We start from the raw sequence: 22,059 nt of genomic DNA, 5'->3' as shown, positions 1-22,059 counted from the left end.
TGGACAAAGCTTCTGCAAAAAAACAGGGCTGATCAATTGGGTCAGTTGAGCAGCAATTCTTGATGTGGCTTGAATTAAGTATAGCAGAAAGCTACTCGCGTACCACCTGAAAAACCCTGACGTACCACTAGTATATATATATAAACAGCGAACGCTCGCCTCAGGCGTATTTTCTTAAGAGCAACGATTTCGGCGGGTTTGCAAAATGAAAACAAAATACAACAATATTCGCCAACGAAATAAGCAATGTTTGGTCAAATACAAGCATCAGAAAAAACACAAATCTGATTGCAGGTTTTAATTAAATCCGTCAATGAAAAGTCGTGGCATTTATAACAAGGCGTAATCGGGAGTTGTGTTGGTTTGTCTATTTTGATTTACTAGCATTCGTTACTACGATAATTGTGATAATATATTGTATTAAATGTGATAATATTTGTTGCATCAAATCAGCTGAAGAGACTCGACCTCTCCCGCAACAAGATCGGCAACACGGGAGCAGCTTCGCTGGGTCCTTGTCTTCACAACATGGAACATCTTAAACTGAAGAGATGTTCGATCGAAAGTGGAGGTGTCGAGAAACTCTGCGATGGAGTGAAAAAGCTAACAAAGCCGGTAAAAGTTGTTGAATTTCGATCTTAGTAATATACACGATTTTATATAATTACAAACGTTGCAACCGGTTTATTTCAACCTCATTTTATTTAAGAAAAATTGCATTTTATAAGTATGTAATTGTTCTTTACAGGTATTTTTATATTGACAATCGACGGTTTAAAATAGTTGCTTTGGGTGCGAAAGAATTTTAAATATTAAATGTGATGATTGTCACTCTAATATACCTTTGTTGCGACAGCAATAAAATCTGTCGTCGTAATTAAATCAACTGTAAAGTTAATGTGGTCTCACTAATCAAAAGTAAAATTTCACACAACACAAAAAAGGTAGAAGACCCATCAGTTCTGTCCCCAATGAAAATTTATTGTGATGTTAATTAATATTAACATAAACGCAAAACGCTTTAAAGCAGAATTTGGCATCAAAACAATTGTAGCGTAACTTCAGTAAACTAAAAAACATAATAAAAATGAAATATGTTTGGTGGGGATAAGTGACGCAACAGAAAAGACAATTTTATGTTGATATGTTGATAACGGAATGCCTTTGTCCTAATGCAATTATTTTGCATCGTATCCCGCTGTTTTTGTACATTTTCGTCTCTGTGCCCGCTGTATTATTCGTTCATTGCTCTGAAGAAGCCCTACCGTTCTGGTGGGCGAAACGTCAGCAAATATAAGTTCTTGAAACAACAACTAGTATTATGTTTAGCATAACACCAGTTGAACGACAAATTTGTTAAAAATGTCTTGGTTCTGCTGCAATAACGGGCTGACAGTACCCAATTCAAACTCTTGTTAAAATAGTAAAATATAAAGCAATGAAAGACAAGCAGCGACAGTTATGAAGCCGCGACACAACCTCAGCTTAACTCCAACTGCCGTCTTTCAAGGCTCGTGGGTCCACGGCACGTTTATAATTCGCTACAGCGACGTAACATATACATAGAATGCAAATTTTGACGCCAAAGAACTGTATGAAAGTAACAACGTAGCACGTTTACCCCGCTACAGTGTGTTGTGGAAATAAGAATATAATTTGTAACAGATAACATACTACAGAACAAGCGAAAATATAACTGCCCCATTGATACTCCGTGGTAACACAACGGCAAAGATGCAACAAAACAATATCAAATTAAAGCATGCATCACAATGTGTGTTAACTCTTTCCACCCCGACCATCTATATATAAACGATTATGCGACTACCGTAGAATCCGATCGTCTATATATAGACGATAAATGAAATCGTAATTACGTCGTGATAATTAGCGGCACTTGCGTGGAAATACCTTCAGTGTGATGTACTTGGATGAAAGAACTATTTCCAGCTTGAAAAAAATCTACAGTGAAGTTTTAATACATTTTTGTCATAAAAAAAACCCTCAAATTTAAGAAAATGTTTGCCCTGTTTTCATATATTTCGGTTGGAATACGAACAATAACGCGCCGTTATATTTTAAATAAAGTCGTTACGGCATGTCCAGCGATCGTTGGAGTCGTCCGCGTAGTAAACTCGAACGTTTCCAATTCCAGTACACCACAATTATGACGTCATAGATAATGCGTCGAAAATACATAGAAAACGTTTGCTGCTTGGTGATTGTTTGAGTACAATGGTGTCATCACTAACTCGTCCGACAAATTGGAGTTTGAATCAAGTAAATCTTGTATTGTGCAAAATTGAAAAGCATAAAACATGGCAAGTAGGACGTTTTCTGCAGAGGAGGCGTACATGCAAATTATACAGGGTACAGATGAAGAATTTGAAGAAGCCAGTGTCATGCAGCAGACTCCAGACAAAACACCTTGACATCTTCCAGCTGGCCAGATGTACCTCTAGAAACAATATTCATGGGTAACTCAGGCATCAATATTGACACACAGGATATGTCACCAATGTCAGTTTTCAATCAGTTTATTGGTGAGGATTTTTATGAGCTGATCAAAGTTCAAACCAAATTGTGTGCTGAGCAGGTGATAGCAACCAACAGGAAAGAGCTTTTAGATGAATGGGTCCCAGTTACAGTGCCAGACCTAAAGACTTTTTTTGGCATCACGATGCACATGGGTGTAGTAAAAAAGCCATCATTGCAAAGTTATTGGGCAACAAGGCCATCTCTTTTTTGAAGTGTTTTGTCCACAACACATGGGTCGGAATAGGTTTTCAGCCATCCTGCATGTTTTGCATGCTAATATTAATTTATCATACATTCCAGCTGGACAAAATGGCCATGACCCATTGCACAAAATCTATCCAGTTGTTGACATGCTGCAGGGCAGATTTAATTTAGCAGTTAAACCGACTCATTCAATTTCCTTGGATGTGGCAACTTGTCCTTTCAAAGGAAGATTTAGATTCCGCACATATAATCCAGATAAACCACACAAATGGGGAATCAAAATATATGAGCTTTGTGAGGCAGGATCTGGATACTGTTTTTCTTTTCGAATGGTTTTATTCCACATGTTCAATTTGGCATGTGTAAACTCTCACATAGTGTACAAAATCATACATTTTATTCCACATGTTCAATTTGGCATGTGTAAACTCTCACATAGTGTACAAAATCATACATTTTATTCCACATGTTCAATTTGGCATGTGTAAACTCTCACATAGTGTACAAAATCATACAAGTAGCTCAAACAAAACACGGTTCTTTGGCTGCATATTTATTCGGGCGCTGGAGAAAATCTTGACTGTCGTATCTGACGACGTGACCGTTTGATGAAGGCCACTCCTCGACGACATCCGACGACACATAAATAGATGCAGTGGTTTTGATACCAGCACCGCTAAAACAAACATTTATTCGCCCATCTATTCGAATTCGGCTACCGTTGGCACCAACAAAGCGCAAATTATTCGGCACGACTCCATCTTGACATTTGTCAGTTTCTTACTTGCAGCACTTGACACCACGCTGACAGTGGCCCTAGTATCAATTAAAGCAACGAAGAAAAGTCATTGATGTTAACATTGGCATATTTGTACAGTATACTCTCGTTGGTGTCAATCCTATGAGTTAGTGTATTTTGTCGCTTTACCTCAGGCTCCTGATATTGGAACGGTGTCGGTTGTTGTGCATGTGACGACATCTTCCAGTCCCCCTGAAAGCTATCCATACGTTGTCTTCCTTGCCTGCCATTTCTTGCAAATATCCTCGCCATTGCAATTAAGGCACAGACGAAAGATAAATCGTTTGGTCTCATTTCTCAAATCGTTTAGTTCCAGCCGCAAATATTTAATTCTCTCAGCCAAGCGTTTCAACTCTTCAGTGACTGGGTTAACTTCAGGTTTTAGCAGGGCAACATTAATTTTTCGCTGCCACAAATAAAATCGGCCGCGTTACTTTCTCGACGCGAAGCTTCTCTGAAGCTTGGTTGTTCCTTCGGGAAATTTTCGCGCAGTACGGCATCTGCTAAGCGTTTGTCCCTAAAGCCGGTAAGCAAAGACGTGTGCTGTTTGCCGGAAATGCTTGGCTTCCAAGAATTTTACACAAAGCAGTTTTGTCTGTTCCTCAACATAATTTCAACTAAATAATCAACATCGAGTCCCAAGTGTTAGTTAAGTGCAATTGATTTTACGTAGGTGGAAATGAAATTGTGTAATTACGTCATGTGGGACGTTAACGATATGTTTTATACTTCGGGCAAGTATTGGTCCGCGCAGGGCGCATCCCGGGTTCGAACTCCTTAACACTAAAACATGAAAGTTTGTGCCGATCTGCAAGTTTCAATCTGTGCGTTTTTCTGTTCCATTCCTTCTACATAAAATCACATTTTGCTGAATAAGTCAGACTCACCTCAGGACAGGGTTGGACAATTTGTTTGCAATACACGTAACTTCACACAGCACAGTTGACTCATGACAAAAAGTGTCACCGCCTCCAGGTTTTCGTTTATATTTTACTGATAAAAAGAAACAGGATTATCTTATCTACTGGTTGCTGAAAGTCCAATATGATTTTCTACTTTGCGCAAACAAATCAGAGCCATTTTCTATTTTATTTATGAACTAAAGCTGAACGGTTTGGATTTAAGTCACAGTTGTTTATTCAATTGATTTCACTTAATAAGCGTACAAAAAATAGTTTGGCTACCATTCATTCACACAAAATCCATTCAGACCAGTACTTTATGGTCAAATGTCAAGCAAATGATTTAAGAGTGTTACAGCACGTCTTGGTCCAACAAGTGTTTCAGTCATAACATCTTGACCTTTCGCACCTGAGGCGTAATTGTTTGTCGGTATTACTTAATGCAAGAGTTTTGTTGAACAAAAAAATACTCAAAAACTTTTACAAGTTAGTTTTTACACGGTGACTTTTGCAAGTTATACAAAAACGTTATGAGACCAAAAATGCGCACTTAGTTAACTCACTTTGAGATTGTTAGTGTGACAAAGTGGTGTGATTTTATTAGTTACTGACAAAAATTATTGCATTCTAAAAGATAATTTAAAAAAGGGTACTCCATTGGTCAACGGGTCATATAAAGGCAACCTGAATCTATTTGGTAATTTTCATGTGATTACAAACAACCCGAGCAAATCTACACATCAGTAGTTGTTTGCTTGTTAATTTTATCGTATAGCGTTAATTATGTTGCCTAGGTTTTCCTCAGATATATTATTCACACATCATATCACGTGACATCCGTTTTTCGTTTGAAAACAATGTGTCGTATGACGTCATACTATTTTATTTATTACAACATACTTGATTTACAATTAACTCTTGTTACTTGCGTTTAACTTATTTTTGTTTTAGATGGAAATTCTTGATCTATCTCGGAACTATCTGACAGATGAAAGTGCTGAGTCATTAGCACGATCGGTCCACAAAATTAATGTGTTGAAGGTTTGGGGCAATACCTTCACAGAAGCAGCGAAGAATCTCATCAGATCAAAGTCGCGAGGAAAAGTTGAGTTGCAAAATCCATATCTGTAGAAAATCCTGAACGTTTGTTTGCATAACAATCTTAAACAAACTTAATCTGTGCAACAATCCTTACAATAAATACTTAGACAGTGACACAAATTGACATTATTTCATCACCAATGACTACATTGGTCATTGCCTGAACGTCCGATGGAATAAGTCATTATTGTCCACTGTCTGTGTCAGTATCTTTTCATGACGATTATCAACTGTCATGTTTGTTTCAAACATTATTATTTGCGCTTAACACTGACAAGCATAGGCGCCGAACATAAGTGTGTGCAAGGTATTTTGCATCAACGTAAAAGTCCCAAATTTTATGCATAAACTGTCGCAAAACGTGCACTGCATTTGGCTTTATTAAGGAACTAAAACTTTAACAACAAATAAATATGTTCTTCTCAAACGACATCATAAATTTAAACCACATTTTTGAATTATCTTTTGTCATCGTTATAAATAACTGTTAATATTGTTTTATTTTGCTTTACCATTCAATCTACCATCGTGCTTTTCGTTTACAGTTTTTTTGTTGTGGAAATTTTTTTTTAAGTTAACAACATGGGTGTTGGTTTGTTTCTCATTATGACGAATTTTGTTCCTCGTAATTTTGTTGTTTTAATATCGTGACGTAAGTTGTATGACGTCACAAATTCAGTATCAAATTCACATCGTTTGAACATCCTGACATAAAGTTCGGCGTCTATGCTGACCACTTATTGTGGTTATAACGTTATGAAACTAATTAAGAAATCCTACAGATTTTAACCTGGAAATAAATTATTCTATGCTTGTGTTATAATAATTAATATGAACAAATTTGAGATGTTTTGTTGCGCAAATGACTCATAGCAACCTTCTTAGTTGTACATGAACGTAAACACTGGTGATAAAACATCAGTTGTTATTTTAGTGCGTGACAGAATTATGATTTGTGTTCTGCGTAATCCAGTGTCATTTGATGTTGTAACCTATTGTGTTTATATTTTTACTTTTTCTGTCGTTCGCCATGCTATCGTTTAGCTACGTCACTAGGGGTTGTCCCTTTGATTTCCACGTAACAACACGTTTTCGTTGTTTTGTTTAAAAGTTTTACTGCTAATGTCAAATTTTGCGTTAAGGTAAAAACTTTAAACCCAACTTACTTGTCTGAGACCAAAACCATGAGACTTGTTTCTAACTTTTCAATCGAAACCACACTATGTGACACGTTAACAAAACAAGTTTTTAACTTTCTTAAGACGTCGTTTTCCGTCCTTTTTTTTTCACGGGGTTCGAACCCAGGACACTCCCGGGGACGAATCCCGATCAGGGTTTTATTTATGTCTGTATGTGGGTCAGGCGCGCCAGACCATTCGGCCAAGTTCCTGCCCCCGTTTTCCGTCATAATAAGTCTGAATTTGCCATATATCTCGCACACCATCTAGTGCCGTGTCTACTTTTAAGTTTCTTCAATTGTTTTCAACAAATTAGGTCGCTCATATATTATGCACATTCTCATGTTTTTATGTTTTTGCAGCCTTTTTGCATTGTATATCTGTGCATATCATTATGTTGAAATGTTTCCTTTATTCTGTAACTATTGTCTTATTTATCAAATGTTTTCTGCGTCCCTGCTGACTTATGTAGCAAGGGACGCCGCCCTATCAAGTACTCTATACCGTCTTAACTCTCCGCTTGTAGTGTTTATCTGTACAACCTAATTTAAATGTGAACATTAAGTTATTATCCCTTTAATTTATAAGACATTTTTATGTGACTATTTGGCGTAACATTTGTGTGTTCCTGCCTTTCTGTTTTCTTCTTTTGTCAATATTTTTATCGATGGAGACGACATGATAATTTGTTTTATCGGCCGGTCGTCACATGTTGAGGCGGGGAGGGGCCTCTGCAAATAAAAAAACAACAACTTTATTCTGATACATATTTGATACGTTGGTCGCATCATTATTACAAGCTCAGATTAAACCAATATTTTCTTTATGGCATTTAGCCAAACCATTCATCAGGGAACACGTGACCAAAGCAGTAATTTAAACAATAACATGGAAGCACAAAATAGTGGGCACGATGTGATAAACAGGAAATGCAGAAATACCTGGCTGTGCAATACTGATAAGCCAAACCAACAGTTGTGTGTATAACGGGTTCAACAACAGTCGGTTCAGAGGCGCAAGAAACGAAGTTTTGTGTTCAAAGTGTTGCTCAGATCGACACATCTGTCTTAAGCGAAACCATATAATGGTATTTGTATGTGTTGTGCTAATATTAGAGTGTGTTGTGAATCAATTAGATTAGAGAAAATGTTGTCATGGAAAATTCACTTGCGAGCTTAAGCGATGAACGTGAAACAGATGTCACTTTTTCACCCCTAAGCTACATTTTTTAAAAATTAACATGCCATCACTGCGTTCGTGCCATTTATGTTTGATGCCATAAGAACAAATGTACGTGTTGTGTAGTGTGTCATTACCTTGGTAAAGCCGCACGGATGATACGTCAAAACGTCGAATGAGTTTATCATTACCCGTTGAGCAAACAGAAAAGTTAATTGAACTATTAATTTATTGATTATCTACACCAAGTTTTCTATGTGTGCAGTAGGTGCTTTCCCTGTACTTTGAATGCAAAATCGTATAGTGAGGAAACCCATTTAATGTTAAATCTAACTTAAGTCTAGCGCCCATCTTGGCGTTTGCGAAGTTAGTCGGCTGGTATGTGAGACTGAGCATATACAAAACATCAGATTACGTTAACGGCGAAAATTTTATGTATTTTTAAACAAATTAAGTGAAAAGGGCGAAAGTTCGATGTTTTTCGAACAGTAGGTCATAAATTGTTTCCAATATTCCAGTTTCTACTTTGATCAGGAGTTAAAAACGTTGCAAGAGTCAAGCATCAATATACATGGTAGCAAATGCTTTGTACTTTAATCTTATTTTTGGCCGAAAGTTAATAAACTTAAAAATAGCCGATTCAAAGACAAAAAGTCGTCACGCCTTCATGAGGTAAGCACTGTAAAGCGGCAGGTCCTGAGTTACCGTTGTCAAGAAGAAATTAGCGAATTTGGCGCGAAATACTAAAAATGGTGTTTTAAGCCCAGTTAAACTCTTAAATTAGTTGTTTAGCGAAAATAGTCAATTAGGTGAGTTAAAAGACACCGTCCTTTTTGTGCGTGACCCCTATCGAGGTTATTCGCTGTAGCAAATTAGAGGTAAATGTATTGCAACGGCCGGGAAATTATTTTTAAAAAGTCAGCAAATTCGTTTTGCTAGGGGTTTTCGGTTTTTACGCTTAAAACATCGCAGTCCGTTTTGTTAAATGCTGTGATACGCCTAGTTACACCGTACAGTAGTCGATATACCGTATTTACTCGATTGTAAGCCGCCCTCGTTTATAAGCCGCCCTCGTTTATAAGCCGCCGTCGATTGTAAGCCGCACGCTGGAATTTAAGCGTTCGTTGTGCATCCCACGGATGCAAAACCGATTTATGTAAAACAATCCATATGCATCCCTAGGATGAAGTTTTTCTACGCCTGCGTTTTCCGGTCCAAATGCATCCCACGGATGCGCTAGCCGCTGATTTCTATGGAACCAAGCGTCTATTATCGATTTCACGCTTATCGATTAGTTTAAAGTCACGTGACAAGCGAAGTTCTTTGTTATGACTGGCTTGTTGTCAGCCCTTTTTTCCTGATTTGTGGCAGGCTTTTGGTCGCTTTCTTTGTGCAATAGTGACAATTCTTTTGTATGCATTTCATTTGCAGTTGCTTGTAGCATGAGAAATGAAGTATTAGTGACTTGCTAGGGCAGAAAAACGTATGAAGTATTATTTTTTACCATTTGTATGTAGTAACTAGTAACATGCTAAGACAAGACTTTTACACAAACTGTTTTCAGTGGTTTGGTGTCGTAGCAGCTGTAGCTTACCAAGATGTTTAGTCAATGCATAGGTTGTCATGCTTTGTTGCACTTCATTATGAGACAGAATTGTATTTTTGACTTATTTGTGATCCGTTATTTTCAGGAAAATATTTCTAAAAAGTTGCAATATGACTAAGAGAACTTATGATGCTGCTGCTGCCCTTGACATGATTATGGTCCCAAGTTATGATGATAAAGAAGAGGAAGCAAGTGATGTTTCTGTGTCTGATTCGGACCGAAGTTACATTGATGAAAGTAACGAGAGTGATGCACTTTTGTCTTCGGATAACGATGATGATGTGGATGATGACGAAGGCACAGATACTCAGGGATGGAAACTATGGCAAGCTAATGATTCCAACTTCCAACCATATTCTTTTGAAGCCAACAGTGGTTGTAAGTTTGCCACTGAACCACAAACAGCATTAGAGTGTTTTCAAAATTTCATAACAGATGAAATGTTGGGTCACATAATAACTGCTACCAATGCACGAGCTGCCATCAAATTTGGAAACAAAACAATTTCTAGCAAATCAATGTAGTACAAATGGAAAGATGTGACACTGGCAGAAATGAAAGCATATCTTGGAATTATTTTGAAAATGGGACTGATTGAACAAAAATCAATCAATGCTTATTTCAGTCGCCAATTGGATGAATATATTCCGTTTTTTCTATATGTATTCTCAAGGCGCAGATTCGAACAAATACATTGGATGTGGCACCTGGAAATTCCACAACCAACAACTGGTCCAACCACAAGAAGAAGCAAAGTAGAAAATATTTTGAAAAACCTTCAGGACAAATGTTTACAAAACTTTATTCCGGGTAAAAAAATAGCAGTTGATGAAAGTACTGTCGGGTTCAAAGGCAGGATCGCCTTCAAGACATACAATCCACAGAAGCCGACAAAGTGGGGTCTTAGGGTGTATGTTTTGTCTGATAGCGAAACAGGCTATATCTCTGCCTTTGAACCCTATTTTGGAAAGCCTACATCGGAAAGCCTTGCTCATCAGCAACTGCCATTCACCACAAGGATTGTCCTACACCTTGTAGATCAAGTTTTGGAAAAGTCTCAAGGCAGTGGCTATCATCTGTATACAGATCGTTTTTACACAAGCATTACCTTGGCGGAGGAACTTCAAAAAAGAAGGATACACCTGACAGGAACCATACAAAAGAACAGGGTAGGACTGCCTGTTGAACTGAAAAAAATGAAACTGCAAAAAGAAGCAATCAGAGCTTTCCGACATCCTAATAAGAACACAATGGTCCTAGCCTGGCAGGATAAACGACTGATTCTCATGCTTAGCACATATCACAATGCTGACACTGAGGAGCGTGCAAGATACGTAAAGGGCAAAAAAGAATTCATACAGAAGCCAGTAGTGATCTGCGACTATACTGCAAACATGGGTGCAGTTGACCGCAGTGACCACTACTGTGCTTCCTACTCGTTTACACGGAAGACACTGAAATGGTGGCGAAAGCTCTTCTTTTGGATGTTGGAAGTAGGAATTATCAATTCCTTTTTGCTATTCAGGAAAATACACGGAAGACCTGCCCGCCATATTGAGTTTCGAAGAGAACTTATAAGGCTGTTGGTCGGGGATGTCAGGAACAATGAAAGGAGAGGAAAACCTAGCAGTACTGACCATGCTGAAAGGCTTCGAAAAGTTCCTCACTTTATTGAAAAAGCTGAAAGACGTCACAACAAGAATTGTCTTGTGTGTTCCACCCCTGAAGAAAGAAAAACTACTTTGTATTATTGTGAGACATGTGAACGAAAACCAGGTCTACATCCTGGACAGTGCTTCAAGCGGTACCACACCCTTCAAAATTACAAACTCTAGCTGTTTACATTGTTTTTTTGTTTTTTTTGTACAATACACTGCAAGTTCTATTATTTGTGTTTGTTTGTTTTATAAGTCAAAAACATAGCGAAGAATGCATTGCTTTTGCCAAAAGTGGTAGTAAGCACATTCGTTGCGTACAAAATAAGCCTAGTTTTTAGCCCAAATAAATTTCAGAAATCTTTAGACTTTAGGGATAAAAGATATCTAACCTTGTTTTGTATGCCTAGGGCTGTGAAAACATGCAAAAAAAATAATCCCTCCCGTAATTTGCATTTTATGGTCCAAACTCAAATTGTGCAAAGGGCCACCTCGGACGGAGATGACACCAATGCACGTGAAAGATCAAGTAGACCAGCCAGCTAACAACATCTAACATCCTGGGAGCAGCACCAAGGTCGCCCCCGCCAAAGTTACCGAGTTTTCCAAAGGCCGCGCCACGGGCACCCTGGCCAAAGAACCAAAGAAGGAGAAAACACACCAGAACTGTCGAGTCTCCCTTTAACCTACTCGGCTTTCATCAAAGAAGTAGTGCTAATCACAAAGTCTGCAGGTATTAGCACGAGTAATACGGAGGAAGAGGTAGAGGCCTTCCTTAAGAAGGTCCACTCCTCCCATTCCTTATCGTCATCAAGCGGTGGCACGAAAAAACGATATAAATTTAGCATCAACCATGCTGCGCCATGTAATTGTGGCGCAGATGTACATGTTCCGCCTGGTAATGGGTATGCTTTTGCCCAAAATGCGCAAGCTACTTTAAGCGCTGTAAAGTTGCGGAAATTACCTTCCTTGTGAAAGCATATAGCGATTTTTGCTGGTGCTCTGGTAACCTGGTACACCCTAACCCCAAACATAATTTTAACAACACGTATTGATGTAATTTCTCTCAGCGCGTGTTCTGTGTGTAGTGTTTTTCTTATTTCGAAAGTAGAATACATCGCCTTTTCGCCCTGCTTCCCTCGTTTGTTTTATGTATATGTGACCAAATATTTTGGTCATGAACGATTATGTTGTTTTGTAAACTTTGTTTTCCTGGTTTGGCACCGTCACGCGCATTTCTTTTGTCTTGTGTTATTTGGTTTGTTGCACGTTGTTAGCATTTCCTTCGTTTGCCTGTAGGGCTATACGAGTTGCGCTGATTGGCCTGGAACGCGCTGCTTTGCCTATCAGGCACTTACAAAAGCAACTTCTGCTATGTAAAACAGGCTTTTTCTCTGGGTGGCGCGTGAAGTTGCGCCGCCCAAAATTAAACCAGTGCGCGGTAACTTTGGCTTTGGTGGTGAGCCGTCATTGCAGGGTTCGGGCTCAGAAAAATTACGTAACATATACACCATGCCTATTGTCTTTTGTGTCAGCCAATTAGAGCCTTAACGTGGTTAAAAATCCCACGAATTAGTCTTGATTTGTTCCCCTCGCCATGATTAGGTAGTCCGGTAATCAGTCGTAGATTGTTTTTGAGGAAAACAACCAACAAACTTCAATTTCCGCTGTTAACCTTGTGCTTTTTCTAAAAACATTGTTACGTTTTCTTTCAGTTTTCTTCCTAGTTGTGTCCAGTTTATTATACGATCCCGCTTGAGACTTCAAGCCCCATGATTGGCCGATCGTCCGCCAATGAGGGGCATCCTTTTGTGTACACCATTTGTCCTAAATTTTGTTATATCGCCATTTTGTTTCTTTACCACCAGCTACCGAAACGCGGACTCACGCATATCCACTTAGCCGGGAAACACGAGCCTGCGTCTGCCTTTCTATTTTTTAGGTTCCTATTAGTGACCTACTTGTATTTGCCTGTGTATTATCGTTTCGTCATTGCATTTATTGTCGTGTTTTCGCCATTTTGTTTCATTGCGACCTGCTATCGAGACGCGGGCTCACGCATATCCGCTTCGTCGGGAAGCTAAAGCCCGCGTGTACCCTTTTATTTTTCTAGATGTGTAATAACTTGTGAACCAGTAGTTTACATCGTTTTATTGCCCTAAAATAAAATAAAAAAACAGTTAGTTATCTACAATTGTGATTTGTATCCTTTAAATGTTACACAACTCCGCACGTTTGCATTTTGATGAAGGTTTGTGTTGTATTACAGCCTCGATGACTTTATTACTTTTTGTACCTTGTGTTTGTAACTTTACTCTCTTTGTATAGGTGTAGGTGTTTAGGTCAGCATTGTTGTAACCTCAACATTTGTGGGGTTCTGCGTTTTAACGACTTATGATGTATTTATCAATTCTTTGGGAAATTCTCAAGCACCAGTGACACTGACAATTTGTGATGAGAAGTAAACTTGTTACATAGAACAAATAAAACAAAAAGAAGGCGGACGCAAACCTTGTTACAATCACGTGAAAAACAACCTAGTTCTTTACAATGAACGACCCGGGTAATGTTGGATCCCACCCTCGCTTGACCCAACGACTAGATGATGCTGAACCCCAATCAAACACAGTCCAAAAACAGGGTGACGTTGTACCTCAGCACAGCACAACGGAAGAATCCAGGGCTTTGATACCCCAACTAAGCTCAGGCCATCCTATTCCAGTTGATTTACAGAGCAAGAATTTGATTTTCAACTTGGTAAGTATTATACAAAATCATACTGTATTCTTCTTCAAATCTTCTTTTATACAGGAAAGCGAACAAGCACCTCAGATTGGAGACACAAACATCCACACAACTGGACCAGTTTACAACGCTCCAGTCTATCAACAACATATCACACAACATGTAACAGTGCATCAAACCTACGATCAAGCTCACTGCTCGTCTCAGTTACCTGCTCCACACTGTTTCAATGAAGAAACGTCAACAAAACATCCAGCTTCACCTCCTGTAGCCGAACAAACTTACTGCTCATCTCAGTTGCCTGTCCCACAATACTTACATGAAGAAACTTCACCCAAACTCCCTGCTACACCTTTATCCTCAGCACAAAGGCCGAGGTGTGCTGAACATGAACCTTCGACATCAACGGAGCACCACAGAAAACATGAATATGTTCAGTCTTCTACAGCATTAATCTCGCTGCTCAAACAAAGAACACAAGAAATCGCCAGTGAAGAATCGTCACTTGCAGATTTTGCCAACCGACCAATACCAACCGTCAACCTTGCCATAGTTAGCAAACCACAGCAAATTGACAACGAGTTTGAAGCAAAAGGACATTATCGACGTAAAATGGAACTTTACAACATACCACAAAGTGACATCACTGGTGAAGAAATGTTTGGTCGTGCAAAAGAAACAGCACTACGAGAAGCGGATAAGAAATTTAAACCGGATGAAGTAAACGCAAAACAAGATTACGTGGAAAAACGCGGGAACGTGGTCGGTGTGGTTGGACAAGCTGGAATAGGAAAGACGACCTCAGCCAAAAAGTGGGCCATGCAAGGTTTAAGGGGTGAGTTGTGCGGAGAGACTTCCTTCTTCTTCTACATTGTCATCCGGCACATCGATTTTGAAAGGAAGGTGACACTTCTTGAGTTTCTTCACTCCACAATGTCGATTGAACAAGATTACACCCCGGACCAAGAAAAAGGCATTCTCAAGGCCATTTGCATTGATTCAAATGTTATGATGATTGTCGACGAGGCAGCTTTCAAATCATTTTCCACTGAAGTTCCACAGCCTCAACTATATTCGAAATCGAAGGCGAAAAACTACCTGAAGCATTTGGCGGGAGGAAACTTGCTTCCACGTGCTCGGAAGATTTTCACGTCACGACCAACTCAGCTATACAAGCTCCATCCTTCATACCGACCCAGGTTTATTGTTGAAATACTTGGATTGACCGCAACGTCACAAGATGAACTTAGACGTCAGATATGTGGAGACAGATACGACGATATACAACAAAAGGTAGAGCAAAACCGCAATGTATTTGCTTACTGCTATGTTCCAGTCAATTTTATATTGACACTTGTCTACTTGATGAATTACGATGGAGATATTAAGTTTTTTTCACTTTCCCAAGTCCTTGCTTTCACTTGTGGCCAATATCTCACAACCAATCTTTTGAGGGGCCAAGAAGGTGAGTTAGACAAATTGGCGAAATTAGCCTATGATGCATTTCTAAAGATGGAGATCGTATTCAAAGCAATTGCATTCGTAAAAGCAGGTATCAAGGAATCCACATCCGATGCATTTAGCAACACATCAGTCACAAATCACGGGAATCTCAAGCTAACGATATTGGATGGTCACAAAGTTCGATATTTCTCTCATCTCATCTGGCAGGAGTCTTTTGCTGGCTTCTACCTGATGATGATCATGTCCCTTGACGAGTTTGGGAAAATCCTCAAACAACTTGCAGATGACAGATGGGAAGTTGTTTCCAAGTTTGTTTTTGGGATTTGCGATTCTTCGGTTTTCCATCAACTCGAGCCACTCGTTCCTGAAAGCTCCCATCAGGATTGGAAACAGAAGAAATCTTTTCTTTTGAAATTCATCCAGTTGGTGGAACCAGTCAAACACGTTGGTGGAACCAGTCAAGTTGGGACCTAGAAGCTAACCACCCGTGTTAGGGAAGGAGGGTGGGGTTCAACAGAAAAAAAACACCCAAAGAAACCCTGTTGGATAGTTCCAGGCGCCGGAAAAAGGGTGCAGCACAAAACTTAGTGACGATATTACAAATTATGTAGTTGTACTACATGTCACAAAAAATGACACAATAAATACAAATAAATAAATAATAATTAAAATAAACAAGAAATAAAAGATAAAATGAGTCCATGGGCTGTCGCATCGTCGAAGGGGTAAGGGGTCATGGGAGTTGGTCGTTACTTAGTCAGCTGTCTGCGGAAATAACTGCAGCGAATAATCAGCTCTTGAAAACTACAAGACATTAGCACTCTTGCAAGTAACTTGTTGGTTCACACAGCAAGTTAAAATAATTAGGTGAAGTTGAAGACAAACACACACTCAGTGAGACACAATTTTGGATACGGGATATCTAGTGGGTTGTGAAGTTTACTATGTATATGTAAATGTTGTAATGTCAACAACAAGTGGAATTTGCAGAATGTGCTATACATGAATGACAATCTGTTAGTAAAGGTAGTGCTGTAGTGGGAGTAAATAAGGCTACAAAGCGGTTACTGTACAGACAACAACTAAAAACACATGCAAGTTGAGTGACTTTGTATCTGAACCTACATTGCCAAAGGCGTAGCATTGAGCAAACACGGGAAGAGGTGTTTATAATTACTGTTCAAGGTAAAATTCACAAATGTGAAGTAAAGTGATAAGTAAACAGTCTTGCGTTTGGTGCATTTCTAATTCGGTCAGGAATAATATTCCAAATTTTCGGACCTATATATTTAATTGACTTCTGGCTTTGTGTTGTGCGGAAAAACGGTTTCATGAAGGAGGAGCTGGCACGAGTTTGCATTGTCGAGGTGTTTACATTTACAAAATTATCAAATATTTCTGGGAGTGTATTATTAACATAATTATACATAAATAATGATGTTTCGAGCGCAAATAACTCGTTGATTGAAAGCAAACGATTTTCCTCTATTTACTTATGTTTAACGATCAGACGTGTGTTTAACGCCAAAAACACATTTTAAGAATTTGTGGCATATGCTCTGTAGTTTAGAAATTAACTTTGATTGTCCGTGGTGCCAGTTCATTATACAATACCGTATGTGGGAAATAATTAAACAATGATACAAACTTAAAAAGGCTTTGGTGTTAAGAAGTTGTTTTTAACCTGAATTGGTTGACAGCTGTGGTTTTGCTGATGAAAGAGAATGGTTTTAGTTTTGGAAACATTGAGGGTTAGTTTATTAGCCGTTAACCAATTAATTATATTTGCCATTTCCTTGTTCGCCATGCACTGCAGTGTGTTGTTGGATTTGGCTGATAATAGGATGGTTGTGTCATCAGCGAACATAATGGTGATCCAAAAGCAATTAGCAAAGTCATTGATGTATATAATAAACAGTAGGGGACCTAACTGAGATCCTTGGGGCACACCAAATCGGATTGAACACATGTTTTCTGACGTGGTTCTGTTGTATACCACTTTTTGTAAGCGGCCAGCTTTCAAACCATTTGTTAGCAATTCCGCGTATTCCGCAATGATTTTGTGATCAATTGTATCAAATGCTTTTGACAAACCTAGAAATATACCCATGGTAGTTAGTTTGTTATCCAAGTTTTCTGTTACTTTTGCTATAAAGTTTGTCGTAACATGTCTGGTGGAATGGTTGCGCCGGAAACCAAAATATTACTTAGTAAAAAATCAGTGGATGAAAGAAAAGAGTTTATGCGAGTAAAAACGATCTTCTCCAGTATTTTTGAAAGGTTTGAAAGCAAACTTGTTGGCCAGTAGTTCGTTACCAATTTACGATTTCCATGTTTGTGAATTGGAACTACTTTGGACAGCTTAAATTTATTAAGAAAGACTCCTGTATTTAAAGATAGATTACGAATATGTGCAAGACTAATAATACAGTTTACAGACAACGCTTTTATTACCTTTATTGGTGTTTCATCAAAACCACATCTCAATTTCGGTTTCATACCCTTGATTGTGTTTTCTATTTCACCAGGACAGGTCGGAAACAAAAACATTGAATTAGTTTGTGGGCGATCTAAGAAAGTGGTAAACGATTGTTCTGGACTAGCTAGAGAGTCTGCAAGATCTTTGGCAACTGTGGAAAAATATTCATTAAAGTGGTTGGAAATTTTTGATGAATCATTGGTGGGAGTGTTATCCACAAGTATAGGACTTGTGCAAGGTTGCTGGGATCTTCCTATTAAGTTAAGAATTTTTTAGATGCTTTTTGTTTTGCAAGGAGTAGTTCCGTAGGTTCCAAGTCATATCATACATTTTTATTTTTAGGTTTGTTTATCTGTTGCAAGGGGAAACATTGTTCAAAATGTTCTTTCAATAATTCACTAAATAGTCCAAGTGCATGGTTCCGTTCATTTTCACCAATAATATGTGAAATATCAACCTAACCAATCAATTGTGAAAATTTTTCATTGTTCTTGTTAGAGTATTGTCTTAACAAAGTTGCTTTACTATTACCTTTTTCCTTGATCTCTACACAAACAACTACTGGCATATGATCAGATATGGAGTCCAGGAGTATAAAAGATTGGGTATGATGTTTAAAATCATTAGTCCAGATATGGTCAATACATGTGGCACTAGTGTCAGTGATTCTGGTGGGATTGTTAATTAGCTGGACAAAAGAGCTATCAAATAGAAGACCAGTAAAGTTGTCAACATGGTAGTTGTTTGTATCCAAAAGGTTGTAGTTTAAATCACCAAGTATGTATGTATGATTTTTTGTTTTTATAATATCAAGGGCATCAGTTAAATGCTTTAGAAATTCATTGCCAGTGTTTACGTCCTGTCCTGGTGCTCTATATATTGTTCTACATGTAATGGTTTCTGTTTCTAATTCTATGTCAACAAAGAGTGATTCGAATATTTTTTCCTTCAGTATTGTTAACTAACATGTCTCGGTACGTAATGGTGTCGTTACAAGCTGAGAAGTAAAAATAACTGTACATATCATATAAATACAAGGTTAAATATAAACAAAGAATGTGTAGAAACTAAAGTGAAATTGTGCAAATGATAATGTTTGACATACACAGAGAGCAAGAACCAAGTTTGCAAATACGCACAAAAAACTCCAGTTCATAACATTTTTGCTTTTTTATTTAAAAAAAAATAAGTTTCACACGTAACAGGAGGGATGAATTTCTTTGCAACAACTTAAAATGTAAATATGAGTAATTGCAAGCACCGGGGTTGATATTTGACAGATACCGTCCTCATAAACACTTTCAATGTAACCCGATTGGTTATCTGCCTAACAATTGTGGTACTATTTCCAACATTAAGTTGTAATTGGTTAAAAATCACCTTTGCCCGCAAAAAATAAACAAGGCAAAAATAACGTACAACTTTTTACTCTTGTGTTAACACCAGGTCGCCCGACACACAAACAACTTACACGGTTTGATGGAAAATGTAATCTTTAAAACAAGGCCGGTGCGCTAACACGTCACTCCAAACAATGCGATTAACTTTCAGATTCAGGACAGAGTTGTAAACGTGTTTCGAATTTTGCTCTGACAAAACCCGGCAGTTTTAAAAAAAATCTGTTACTCGATCACAATTAAATATTCAACCTTGCAACGAATACATGCCCTTTGTATAAATTTCATGACATCTTTAACACTTATGTAGCTTTCATTTGTCATACATTTTATTGATAAAACGAAGTGTTTGCATACAATGATACAACGAAAATTACCAGTCAGAAACGTGCATAAAACCATTGCTGCGCAAATGTGCCACTGTAATTCGTTTGAAAATAATTATTATATTGAGTTAAGTTAAGAATGAGTTTATTGTTATGGGTGAAACAAACTGCAACATTTACAACACTGTATATCAAAGCGTAATCCGAACATATGTTGTGTTGTTTATTTTAATTTACTTGAAATTTGCACTACGACAAATGTCCTAATGTTTTTGCATTGAAATCAGCTGAAAATACTCGACCTCTCCTGGAATAAGATCGGCAACACGGGAGCAGCTGCATTGGGTCCTTGCTTTCACAACATCGAACAACTTATACTGTGGGGATGTGAGTTCGGAAGTGAAGGCGTTGAGAAACTCTGCGATGGAGTGAAAAAGCTAACAAAGCCGGTAATAATGTTGAAATATATGTTGTGGAAATTATTTATTCAATAGTAAAGAATGTTTGTTTTGGAAATTTTAAACTTAATAAAATTAAAATTGAACAAACTGATTCAATTTAAAACTATCATAACATGCAAATGGCACAGCGGTAACCAAATGTTAACAAGACTATTGAGTATCAGTCAGTTTAATATATAGTAATGAGTGGTATTGGACGCTCAAGAAAACGTTTAAATGCAACTTTACCTATACGACCTGGTGTATCAGTTGTGTAGATGTGAAACCGAAAAGGCACTGTTGTGTTGATGGACGGTTATTTAAATCTGTACAAAATAGTATTACCCTTTTTCTGCAGAATTAACAATTATTAACCGTATCTGAGTTTTAAATCCTTTATCACATATGCTGCGCATATGAATCTAGGTAATATTATTATCAATATGCCAAGTATTCTAATGCGATTAACTGGATTGTGCGATAACGTAAAAACAATACACGTTGTTAACAGAAGTTCTAATTTCCACTTCCATAGCTGAAATGACTACGAAGCTCATTACGTCGATTTCCTTTCTCTTTTGTCGCATAAAACCGATGAAACTTCTCTTTCAGAACCAGATCCAAGTGAAATAACTAACAACGCTCGTTTACGTCCACAGAGATGCTTCCTTTCTCTTTTGTAGCATAGAGCAGATGAAATTTCTCTGAATGTAGAGAAGTGTAGCTCAAATTTTCTAAAATTTTCGTGGAGTGGTGCAAATGTTGTGTTTTAAGAAAGATTAGCAAAGCACACACATATTCTACAACCTGGTACACACCGTTTACTTTTAGTTCTTTTTCTTTTTCTTTACAGTAATGTTTGTATCAAATCAGATGCTAGGATTTATTGTCCATGACGCTTTTGTCTGGCAAATTTCAGCAGTAAAAAAAATAATAATAGAGGTTTGTTTCGAAAACAGAGGAAAAAGATTAAAACTCCAGAAAAAGATCTGTATCGTCTCACGCTTAGTGGATTACGTCACACTATGGCAGGAATGGCCGATCATTCACGTTTATGATGTTTCAAGAAATTATTTGCAAGGAAATTTACTTCCCAGTTAATCGCATACTTTTGCAATTGACCGAACAATTTTATTGACAAATGATAAGCTGCTGTTCGGGATTCACCATCTGTATGCAATTAAACGGATTGTGCGAATGACCAGTATTGGATTTACTGGTTTTGTCTGTAAATGCCTCACATAGAATGTTTGAGGATTTTTGAACCTCCTCTTGATACTCTACCATAAAGTATAAAACTCACATTACGCAAACGTACATGCAGCGAAGACTTTCTGATTTTTGTGATAATAAAATGGTATATAAAACAACAGTTCGAACTCCTCAACACTAAAACATGAAAGTTTGTGCCGATCTACATGTTTCAAACTGTGCGTCTTTCTATTCCATTCCTCCATTCCAACACAATTATATAAGGGAAAAAATCTTACATTCAGACTAAAAACTTTGACCAGTCTGAAGTGATCCGCAGTTTTGATGTATAGAAAAACATACTTTACCAAAGTAATAGACATCACAGGTATCTTTAATAAGATAACAATTAACGGTGGATGACTTGAGACAAGTTTTCAGTCTGTTATTACAGGTCATTTAGAGTCTCCGGTGACTCGTGTTTATATAATGTACTGCACACAGTTAATGTCAAATACAAGTAGGAAAGTTCTTGATTAAGACGCCACAGAAGGGGTGCATAAGATTTTCGCTATAACATGCATTCATTTACACAAAGTCTACTTATATGATTTTTTTAAGGCCAAATGTCTAGCAAACCAGTCTTAATCAGTTTACGGCCAGCATTTTTTTTTATTTAAATACACGTGTGTACGCCGCATAAATTTGTCTCCGCGGCCGCAGGTTGTGCACCTTTGCGCTACAGCAACAAAACCAAATTCCATTGCATCAGTAAAATTTAGACCGATTAGTTATTGTGGTGCGTCTTGGTCCAACAGGTGTTCCAGTCATAACATCTTAACCTTTCGCACCTGA

General features: G+C 37.9%; 1 protein-coding gene across 1 annotated transcript; it reads left to right on the top strand.

Annotated features, from left to right (window-relative positions):
• Window positions 1-13,666: 13,666 nt before the first annotated feature.
• Window positions 13,667-15,845, top strand: LOC145219382 (NACHT, LRR and PYD domains-containing protein 12-like). The gene is made up of 2 exons (XM_080086755.1): window positions 13,667-13,919; window positions 13,974-15,845. Exons 1-2 carry the CDS (start codon window positions 13,713-13,715, stop codon window positions 15,843-15,845), a joined length of 2,079 nt encoding a protein of 692 aa, XP_079942881.1. The 5' UTR covers window positions 13,667-13,712.
• The last annotated feature ends 6,214 nt before the right edge of the window (window positions 15,846-22,059 follow it).

Source organism: Phallusia mammillata, chromosome 3, assembly GCF_965637545.1.
Source record: "Phallusia mammillata chromosome 3, kaPhaMamm4.hap1.1, whole genome shotgun sequence".
Classification (NCBI taxonomy): domain Eukaryota; kingdom Metazoa; phylum Chordata; class Ascidiacea; order Phlebobranchia; family Ascidiidae; genus Phallusia; species Phallusia mammillata.
Note: the sequence above shows the minus strand (reverse complement) of the source record. Positions and strands in the feature narration are given on the sequence as shown.